The sequence below is a fragment of the Osmerus eperlanus genome, chromosome 19 (assembly GCF_963692335.1).
Source record: "Osmerus eperlanus chromosome 19, fOsmEpe2.1, whole genome shotgun sequence".
Classification (NCBI taxonomy): Eukaryota; Metazoa; Chordata; class Actinopteri; order Osmeriformes; family Osmeridae; genus Osmerus; species Osmerus eperlanus.
The window spans coordinates 7469106-7479757 of record NC_085036.1 but is presented as its reverse complement, the minus strand read 5'-3'; the positions used below and the strand labels follow the sequence as shown (position 1 = coordinate 7479757).

At 47.3% G+C, this 10652-nt stretch overlaps 2 protein-coding genes across 2 annotated transcripts; one reads left to right on the top strand and one right to left on the bottom strand.

Annotated features, from left to right (window-relative positions):
- Positions 1 to 215: 215 nt before the first annotated feature.
- zmp:0000001268 (CYTL1 domain-containing protein) lies at positions 216 to 1882 on the bottom strand. Its single transcript, XM_062485428.1, has 4 exons — positions 1703 to 1882; positions 1525 to 1569; positions 1184 to 1330; positions 216 to 667 (listed from the first exon to the last, which is right to left on the bottom strand). The coding sequence occupies exons 1-4, from the start codon at positions 1850 to 1852 to the stop codon at positions 626 to 628; spliced, it is 384 nt and encodes a 127-aa protein (XP_062341412.1). The 5' UTR covers positions 1853 to 1882; the 3' UTR covers positions 216 to 625.
- Positions 1883 to 3495: 1613 nt separating this feature from the next.
- stk32a (serine/threonine kinase 32A) lies at positions 3496 to 10122 on the top strand. Its single transcript, XM_062485804.1, has 4 exons — positions 3496 to 4069; positions 5154 to 5458; positions 9557 to 9612; positions 9967 to 10122. Exons 2-4 carry the CDS (start codon positions 5407 to 5409, stop codon positions 10120 to 10122), a joined length of 264 nt encoding a protein of 87 aa, XP_062341788.1. The 5' UTR covers positions 3496 to 4069; positions 5154 to 5406.
- The last annotated feature ends 530 nt before the right edge of the window (positions 10123 to 10652 follow it).

Genomic DNA, 10652 nt, shown 5'->3' with positions numbered 1-10652 from the left:
CTAACCCTAGCGAGGAGGTCAGCTGGTCAGAAAGGGCTTATCCACCCCCACACTCAAGACTATTATGTCCTACTAGTATAACTTGAAAGTGGGCCATTATTCTTAAAAGTGTCAAATCAATTAGGGTTTAATGTGTTTATTTCCCTGTACTGACTCTCTTGCACCACCTAGTGGGCATGAATACAGTATGCTCAAATGTTGACAAAACCAAGCTATTTCCCTTGAAAGTCTGCAATTGGAGAACATGCTGGTTTATTAATAATTGGAAACCATAGGAGGAATAAAACGACCTCACCAACAGCAAACTATTAATTGAAAGTGTGTAGATTATATTTAGAGAGTCATGCTCAAGGGATAATGTAATACAACACTGCATTGTGATTTGCATAGATATTTGATGCTCAGTTATACAAATTACACAGTAATATCTTTCTCTCCCACCCCCATTCGCTCTCTCTTTCTCTCTCATTCTCTCTCTCTCTTTCTCTCTCCTTCTCTCTCTCTCTCTTTCTCTCTCATTCTCTCTCTCTCTCTGTCTCTCTTTCTCTCTCATTCTCTCTCTCTCATTCGCTCTCTCTCTCACTCATCAGACAGTGACATTGCCATTTCAGGCTCCAGCTTGTCTTCATTCCAAAGCTGCACAGTTCTCCATGGTGAAGACCAGATCCTGTAGACAGAGATATGAGGCGTGTGAGTCCAATAAAATGAGAGTGCGATAAAGCCCTTCACATAACATTAAGCAGAATCGGTGGCGTTCGGGTAAAACATTAAAACAGCAATCATGAGCTGAGGAACAGTGTTCTATGAAAGCACGAGCATGAAAGGGTTGTAGCGAAGGACTGAAACGAGTCGTTCACTTCAGGGACTATGCAACGAAGGCTCCTTTAAAGTCTACAGGGGTGTTCATGGAGGTAGAAATGCAGGCACACAGACAGGACGGAAAAACACATGAAAGGGATTTGTAATGCTATAGATAGTCCATGCCTTCACCCACACACACACACACAAGCATGCACACACACACACACACTGACACTGTTACATCAGAAGCCATCACTTATTCACGTTATACTGTAGCTATACTTGACTTTTCACAATCTCCCCAACAGAAAAGCAAGGGCTAGCAGGAACCGAGGGGCGTCATCGGCGGGGGAGTTGCGCCTCGATCACGATAGCATCTTACCCCGTGACACCTCTGGGACATGATCATGTACAGCTGGCGCGTGGTCACCCCCAGCCACCTCACTTCCCTGGTGTAAGCACAGCGCCTCTCACGCAAGCCCTCCACCATGGAAATGTAGCTCCTCATCTTGGACATCACGCAGCCGTTCTGTCGACACACAGAGCACACCAGACCTCGTGTCCCAGGTGGGTTAGCAGACCAAGCACTGACATGTAGGGCATCTCCAATGCAACTTTTGAATCTTTTGTCGCCCAAACATTTGTTTGGAAGTACAGCATGGACGAGTCGAGTCGGGGACGCCACCGAAAAGGACGGCTGGACAGTGTTGTAGTCATACTCACATGGACGTCTATGTAGAGGTCAGGCATGTGCGACATACATCGACTCTACGGGACGAGACACATCATACACGTTTGGTATCTCCCAATCGAGTCATTCGTCACCCAGCACAACAAAAAGGGCTCCGCGCTCAATCTCTTAACAGCCCCTTAGTCACCAGTACTGGGAGAAGGGACTTACAGTTTCCGGAGCATTCTTGATCTCGGCAGCTCGCTGGGTGATTTCCCGTGCCATCTGAAGCACCTTGGTGTAGCATGTAGGGGGATTGGGGTAGCCCAGGACCAGGGGAGCCAGGGTCATGGCTAGCAGAATGTGCACTGAGAAAGCCATGGCTTAAGATGAGAAGCTATGCTCTCACAAGCTCTTATATATGAACCGTAATGTACAAATTCAAACATGCCCAATTCTTATGTTTACTCCAAAACATTGCTCAACGAGACAGGTATTTGTGTGTTTGTGTGCGTGGGTGTGTGTGTATGTTTTTGTTGAGAACAATGGGGCTGATTGGAACCATTACTTGTCGAAGCCAGTTGATCACTATCAGTGTCTTCTCCCCTTTCTGCAGAGTAACATGTCTGCTTTCGCAGAACAACAAGATAAAGTGTTGCATCAAGGACTTGATAAATGGGAGAGACTGATAAACACTATTCTGTAACCAGGAACAACAAATGTGAAGCTATAAATGTTTGGGCCAAACGTCTTTGTGTGATTTGGCCAACAGACTTGTTCAGCTGGATATAAGGGGCACAGTAAAACACAGTAAACTATACTTACATTTAGTCATTTAGCAGACGCTCTTATCCAGAGCGACTTACAATAAGTACAGGGACATTCCCCCGAGGCAAGTAGGGTGAAGTGCCTTGCCCAAGGACACAACGTCATTTTGCACGGCCGGGAATCAAACTGGCAACCTTCTGATTACTAACCCGATTCTCTCACCACCTGACTACTTGATGCATAATGTCTACACGGAAGAAAACTATATCATATATCTGTTACTGTGTGGGCCTTGATTATGCTTTTCCTCATCTGTGAAATCATAGACTATCACTAAGATAAACCGTACTCTGTGACACGGAATCCAACCCATATGATGCATACAGATCAGATCACGAGTAGATGGACGACGGGCACAGCATATCTATTTCCAACAAATGGGGATTCTATAGAGAACCGTCAGCTCATAATTGAACATGAGCTCCAGCAAGTTTCTGCACGGAAAGCCCTCAGTCATCGCCATTCAGAAGCTGTGTGGGACGATGTGGTGTAATGCCGTATCAACGTTCCTACACTAGATGGCGCTGCAGTCACTAGCATACCCCTGCAAAGCCTCCGTAGCTTTTCATGTGAATGTATAATTCAGAGGATAACTCCTCGCCGTGTTTGAGTTGTAGACTACTGGGAGCTTGAACACTCCTCTCTTCATTTGACAAACTGAGAAATGATTGGTAAACTCAAATACGAAAAGACATTTGAAAACATCCAGTGGCCTAGGCTACTTAGTCTAATATACTTGCATACTGAGAACAAGCACATGTTCAGGCTGGGCATTACTCACCCCATCTGAAAGAGTACTTTCTGATGTGCCAAGGGTTTAATGGAGGTTTGGCCTGGTTGTGAGCGATGATGGTTGCCCTGAGTGTATATGGAGGTTAGCAGCTCCAGTCACATAAAGATGGATGGTTGAGAGTAAACTCATTTTGGCATGATAATCCTGTCGAAATAAAGAGGGTGCACAGTAAGCAAATCCCTCACCAAGCAAGCCCTTTCAATGACCTTGGCCGAGTCAATTAGGAGGTGGCTGCTGCCATGATACGCCGTTTAATTAGTTAATGCCAGCTCAAGTCCAAGTATAAAAGACATCAAATTGAACGTTTTTTATCTGTGATATAAAGTTAGCCCTTTTATGCATAGCCATACAATGACAAAGTAAACAGCTCCCTGCCTCAGTTTCAGAAAAACTGCTGCCTTTGGAGTAAACAATCTTCAGTTTCTTTTCAAATGCGTTGTTAATATCCAGTTTGCCTGTAGCAGTTTGCCTGGTGGTGATGATTAGAATAATCAGATACGATTTGACGAGATGAGTGAAACGTTATGTCGGTGAATTGGTGAACTTGCTAATCTTCTAGATATTAGGCTATAAACATTGACAGAAGGCACGGGACATCCTCGAGAGAAGCTGCATAGCAGAGGCATATTCAGTCGGGATACCGGTGTGTGCGTACAGTCTGGAGGTCACTCGTTCTGCTGCCTGCCTAGCTCTCTCGTGCAACCAAGTGGGCTACTTTACCCATTTGCCGTTTATTCCCTTGATTGTGAAACATATTAAACGCTCAGAGAGAGAGAAACAACGACGACTCGCATCGCACTTTTTGATCAAGTGGCTCATCTCTACGTCGTCGTTTTCAACTCTTCCCCACAGTTCTCTGAGGCGGCAGGTGTCCGGATGCGTCGTCCTAACAACAGTGAAGAGATGCGTGAGCTGTCCCGTCTTTCATCAAAACTGGATATGGCATTTATTTACAAAATCACCGGCGGCATTGATCGGTAGGTTTTCAGTCTTGTGCCAGGTTGTCCAACTGCCTTATTTCTATTCAGTACGTGCTTTGTATGCTGTGGTATAGCCGGACTCAAGTGGCAGTCGGCAATGCGGTGTCTGTGGACTTCAGCAGCATCCGCGTAGTTGGACTAGAATGTCCTGTAGTTGTTGGACCACGATGACCGCCTACGACTATTGTTTGGACATAGCCTTATGCCAATGAAGACCTTATCAAAGATACCTTAACTAATATATTGTTTACTGCATTGGTTCGGCTTGTTTATGCATTCGTTAATATGTTCCACACTACACAACACAAACGATACCACATTATAAATAGTAACTGAATTCAAGTCAATTGTTTTAACCCGTTTCTTGTTACGTATTACATTTAGGCTAAGGTGTGGCATAACATAGCCTTATGTCTGTTCCGATGGGACATAATACGGCACTATTATGTGCTGCGCATACCGAATAGTCTGCCTTCAAACAATGCCTCGTCAACACCGACAGTTCACGAGATTTCAAGAGATGCTTAGTAATGCCGACCCAGTCAATATCGTAGAGTGCATGTTGATTTAGGATTGCTTTGATTTGCGCTGAGGGATGGGTATGACAAAGACTTCTTCAAGGTTGCCTACAGAATTTGGGAGCTGAAGTTTGGCGCTCTATGCTTGCTAACCGTGGGAGTGGGCAGTTTGAAGGATTTCATTTATTTTATGCCATATAGCCCAACTATAAATCAAAGTAAGGAAAAGAGCCGCAGTAATGTTCTCCAATTCCAGTCGTTTTTATTTATTTTTTAAGAAAAGCTAATCTTGTACAGTAATTCATCACTTTGCTGGCTGCAGCATGGCGTGAAATGACCCCATCAGCTAAAAAGTTGTAGAATATTCAACTTTGTTCAAATCAAATATCACTTTACTAAATTAAGGAATTAAAAAACACATTCACTGGAGTTCTACATCTTGATTCAATAGTGCTTGAAATTGAACAGTAGTATGATTTTAGAACCCCCCCCACACACACACACACACACACACACATACACACCTCTGATTATGTGATCATGTTTTTCCTTCTTCCTTATAGGTTAGAATCCTATTGAGAGGAGGGGGTCGGAGACTGTGCTACGCTATTGGAACCCCCTCCCCTCTCCCCCTCCCCTCGCGCACGCACGCACACGCGGACACACACAAACAAGACGCTCTGCAGAGTGGCCCCTTCAGAGCCAAACTCACCAGTGTGCTGGGATAGAGTGATCCAGGGTATGTCCACCTCTCTGTGGGAGAGCTATTCCGTGCTGAGTTAAGTGGACCGGAGGACCCAAGGGGAACAGATCGACATGGGGCTCGGACAGTCCAGCAAGGCTCCCGTCGGCGACGACACCGCAGAGGGTGAGCATAACGAAGGGCTCCGATGACAATCTAACCCTCGCTGGGATTTCATGTGGGATAGTGTGTCTGTGTGAGGCTTCGGAAATGAAACAAGCTCATTATAGGCCTGTGTGCTCTACGCTAAAAACCCAAACAAGAAAAATACACGTACAGGATTCAGAGACAGATGGAGAATTATGCTGATAGCTGTTTTCAAGGTGTCCAGTCATTTAGTTGCTCGTGGGCTTACTGCAGCTATACAGCCCCAGGCTCAACAGTTAGACAAGATGAAGTGGATTTGTGGAAGGAGTCCTTTTGAAATGTATTCACTTTGGGCAAAAGCTCCAGGATAATTTCAAGATAAGGTGGTACCCCCAACATTTCAAGGGCTCTTTCAGCGCCACTTTTAATTAAAGCCATTCGATTTGTGGTGGTTTATTTTACGTCGCGAGTGTTCTCTCCTCGTAAGGGGCTGCTTTCATTTTCCAGGAGGGGCATCCTGTCTGGACTTAAGAATTCTTCATTCAAATATTTATGTTCGAGTCATGAGACTGAAAATATTGCGATATGAAATGAATATGAAATGAGCTTACCTATTATCGTACACGGATCATTTATTCGCAACAGTATTCCCAAAGAATTAACAAACGGAAATGTAGGCAACACAGTGATTTAAACACAAGACTGCACAGTGTACAATAGTGACATACTTGTATTATGGTCACACCTGTGAGAGTAGAGCAGTCCACCAAAGTCACACTGAGCAGGGTCATTGCTTCTGAGATTTGAAGTCCCAGATTGTGACATGGACAGTTGTCAGGTCAGTACAACTGGAGTGCTCCTTGACATTGTTGTGGCATTGACATTGCAGCAATGCTATTATTTGTTGCTGGTGCCCTATATTTGCTGCTGAGACCCCTGGGAATAGGACTCCAGGAGAGAGATAGAGAGAGAGAGAGAGAGAGAGAGAGAGAGAGAGAGAGAGAGAGAGAGAGAGAGAGAGAGAGAGAGAGAGAGAGAGAGAGAGAGAGAGAGAGAGAGAGAGAGAGAGAGAGAGAGAGAGAGAGAGAGAGAGAGAGAGAGAGAGAGAGAGAGAGAGAAGAGGGATAGTCCTAGAAACGTTGATTTAGCACGTCAATAGCTCCGAGTGCTTTAGTAGATCATTAGGGGCAGGATTGGGGATAGAGTGTGGCTGTTTACAACCGACAGGCACCCACACAGCGATGACAGGAGTGAAGTAAGAAATAACAAACGACATCATTATTTACCAGCTCAGGGTACCTTTTAAAGCGGCCATCAGTTACAGAGCATGAATGGCTGAACGACACAGTTTAGTTTCTGGTTCTTCTGTCTCTGGAATCCTTGTTGTTGCATGAAGAATAGCATCAAACCGCATCCAATATATACATACGATATAAGGGATGGTGCTAGCCTTCATATGTTTATAAACATACTGTGTACAGAGACAGAGAGAGAGAGATCACATCCGCAAAGGCATGTGTGTCACCGGCAGTGTTTGGGCATGACTTTGGACATGTCCGTTGGGGATCATGCGTGTTGCGTGTGCTGTGCTCCCTCGCAGCTGATCATGCCTTATTCACGCTTCGCCTGCACAGGGACCCAATGGCTTCTGTTTCACTCTGTCGCCACAGCAACCGCATGACTGGCAACTGGGGCTCTCCCAGCAAGAGCTTCCTGTCTATGACCATAACAGGAGAGGGGGGGGAGGAGACAGGGTAGAAAGAGTGCTGCAACCATTAGAGTGGTGGTGTTGGACAGCACTAAGAAATGCTTAAAGGTTGCGCAAATTGTTCAGATATATTAGCAAGTAGATCATTTCCCTTATAAAAACCTGCTCAGGTGGCGCTCCCTCTAGATAGACTGGAGTCCAGCTCTGCCCCGTCTGTGCAGCCTGGTTCATTCTACCCCTCACCGTTCCTCCAGGGTCTCTCCTGCCCACCGCCCCCCTCTCCACGCCTAAACACACGACTCAGCTCTTCCCCTCTCATCCCTGCCCTCTCATCCCTGCCCTCTCATCCCTGCTCTCTCTTACCTGCCCTCTCATCCCTGCCCTCTCATCCCTGCCCTCTCATCCCTGCCCTCTCTTACCTGCCCTCTCTTACCTGCCCTCTCATCCCTGCCCTCTCATCCCTGCTCTCTCATCCCTGACCTCTCATCCCTGCCCTCTCATCCCTGCCCTCTCTTACCTGCCCTCTCATCCCTGCCCTCTCATCCCTGCTCTCTCATCCCTGCTCTCTCATCCCTGACCTCTCATCCCTGCCCTCTCATCCCTGCCCTCTCTTACCTGCCCTCTCATCCCTGCTCTCTCATCCCTGCTCTCTCATCCCTGCCCTCTCTTACCTGCCCTCTCATCCCTGCCCTCTCATCCCTGCTCTCTCATCCCTGCTCTCTCATCCCTGCTCTCTCTTACCTGCCCTCTCATCCCTGCTCTCTCCTCCCTGCTCTCTCATCCCTGCCCTCTCATCCCTGCCCTCTCTTACCTGCCCTCTCATCCCTGCCCTCTCATCCCTGCTCTCTCATCCCTGCTCTCTCATCCCTGCTCTCTCTTACCTGCCCTCTCATCCCTGCTCTCTCATCCCTGCTCTCTCATCCCTGCCCTCTCATCCCTGCTCTCTCATACCTGCCCTCTCATACCTGCCCTCTCATCCCTGCTCTCTCATACCTGCCCTCTCATACCTGCCCTCTCATCCCTGCCATCTCATCCCTGCTCTCTCATCCCTGCCCTCTCTTACCTGCCCTCTCTTACCTGCCCTCTCATCCCTGCCCTCTCATCCCTGCTCTCTCATCCCTGCTCTCTCATCCCTGCTCTCTCATCCCTGCTCTCTCTTACCTGCCCTCTCATCCCTGCTCTCTCATCCCTGCTCTCTCATCCCTGCCCTCTCATCCCTGCTCTCTCATACCTGCCCTCTCATCCCTGCCCTCTCATCCCTGCCCTCTCATACCTGCCCTCTCATCCCTGCCCTCTCATCCCTGCTCTCTCATACCTGCCCTCTCATCCCTGCTCTCTCATCCCTGCCCTCTCATCCCTGCTCTCTCATCCCTGCTCTCTCATCCCTGCTCTCTCATCCCTGCTCTCTCATCCCAGACCGCAGCTGTCCCCTCTGTAGAAACCCATCAGAACCGGATCTCTCAGTCACCCTGGGAAATAATCTTGTTTACCAAGAGACAGGTCCTCATATGGTACTCCTCCGAGTAGGTCAGGTAAACACTCCAGCACAGATACCGAGTCGAGGAAGCCTCGCTGATTCGTGACTAACGGAGCATGTCATTAACTGTCACATCCCATTCATCCAATCAGGGAGGGGCAGGTGAGGTGTCACAGCTCGGCTGGGCCACCTCAACCTGGTGTGGTTATGAGTGTGTGTGTGTGTGATGGTGGGGGACCATACAGTGGGCGGCACCATGGGATACGGTGAAGAGAAGAGAAGGATAACCTTCTGTCCCTGTTGCCATGGCTAGCAGAGGCAGCAACGGGCTCTAATTCGACTGTACTTGTTTTGGTATTAGTCAGATAAGAGGGTGAACCCTGGGTCAGACCTTGAGTGAATTCTAAAAGCGAGAAAAAGAAAGTGAGAGAGAGAGAGAGAGAGAGAGAGAGAGAGAGAGAGAGAGAGAGAGAGAGAGAGAGAGAGAGAGAGAGAGAGAGAGAGAGAGAGAGAGAAACTGCTGAAAGTCAGCTGAATGTCTTTCGCCGAAGAAAAACATGCAACGTCTTTGAAATGTCCTTTTGTCAAAGCTTATTGTCATCCTCCGGAATATTCTATAAATGACCTAGGTAGCGTGCTGCTCGCAAATGTCTTTAGTCAGTGGACTGTGCTGCCAAAAAACGTGATCGTGGCACAACTGAAATGAGCTAAGCAGAAGGGCTTACCCAGCTAGGCTGACTCTTCCAGTTTCGATCCTTCTCCTGTCTTCAAATAAACACCCTCCATCACTCTTGGTCAAAATGCAGCTGAATGTTAGTTTTTCTCCTCATCGTTTTCTCTGCTCTTCTTGATATAAACAATCCCCCATTCAGAAAGAAAGACTCATATCCTGATGACATTTTTGTCAATATTTTCACGACAATTTAATTATACATGTGCTTTTCCCCTACAGTCAACTTTGACCACTTCCAGATTCTACGTGCTATAGGGAAAGGAAGCTTTGGAAAGGTAAGTTTTACTGCCCGGACTCTAAAGCCTACGTAGTGATAACGTTATTGAACACCCTAGTCTTGCACACAGCTCTGTGCTTGGGCGCAGCTCCTGATAAGAAACCTCAAATTAAAGCGGAGTGTTCCACAGACGTTCCGTTTATAAGATCTAATCATGGCTTCGGTGATGGAAACTGTCAGTAGATTCACTCTCATTTGACGACCGTAATCCGGTCCCGTGTGGACTTTATAGTACAGTTAAAAATCCATTCCATCCGACGCCCTGCCGGATGGAAACACGACACTAAATCACGTCTACCTAAAACGCATAAAGATGTCTTCCGATACTGGGACGGCTGCTTGTTCTCCACAGGTGTGCATCGTGCAGAAGAAGGACACCAAGAAGATGTACGCCATGAAGTACATGAACAAGCTCAAGTGTGTGGAGAGGAACGAGGTGAGGAACGTCTTCAAGGAGCTCCAGATCATGAAGAACCTGGAGCACCCTTTCCTCGTCAACTTCTGGTAACCGTTGCTCCCCGCCGTTTAAGCGTGCGCGTTTGTGTAGGAGAGTGTGGGAACGTAGCGTGTGACGTTTGTGCCTGAGAATGGGAGCGCGGTGCGTGTGTGTGTGGTGTGTGAAGAGAGTGTGCGTGCGAGGCGTGCGTGTGTGTGTACGTGCAGACAGAGTGCGTGGCGCGCGTATGCGTGCGTGCGTGCAGAGAGAGAGAGTGTGCGAGCGTTGTGTGTGTGGGTGGGCATTATTGAATGTTCACTCAAAAGCAAATTCCTGTATGAGAAGTTTTTCAAGAAAAGACGTTACCTTGGGATCCAGTACATTCTGTCTGAATGTACAGCACTCTCCAGTTTCATGCAGCGGTTGCCAAGTTTGACAAGAATAGAGGACAAAACAAAAGAAACAAACAAACTCCCTTTCAGTCGGTGTCCATGGCAAGCATTGTATACGTATACACACATCACATACTGTACTGTGGTTCAAGTCATAAGGAAAGTCTCTTCGCCAGAAACCAAGGATCTCTCAGTCGTTTACTTCGATAC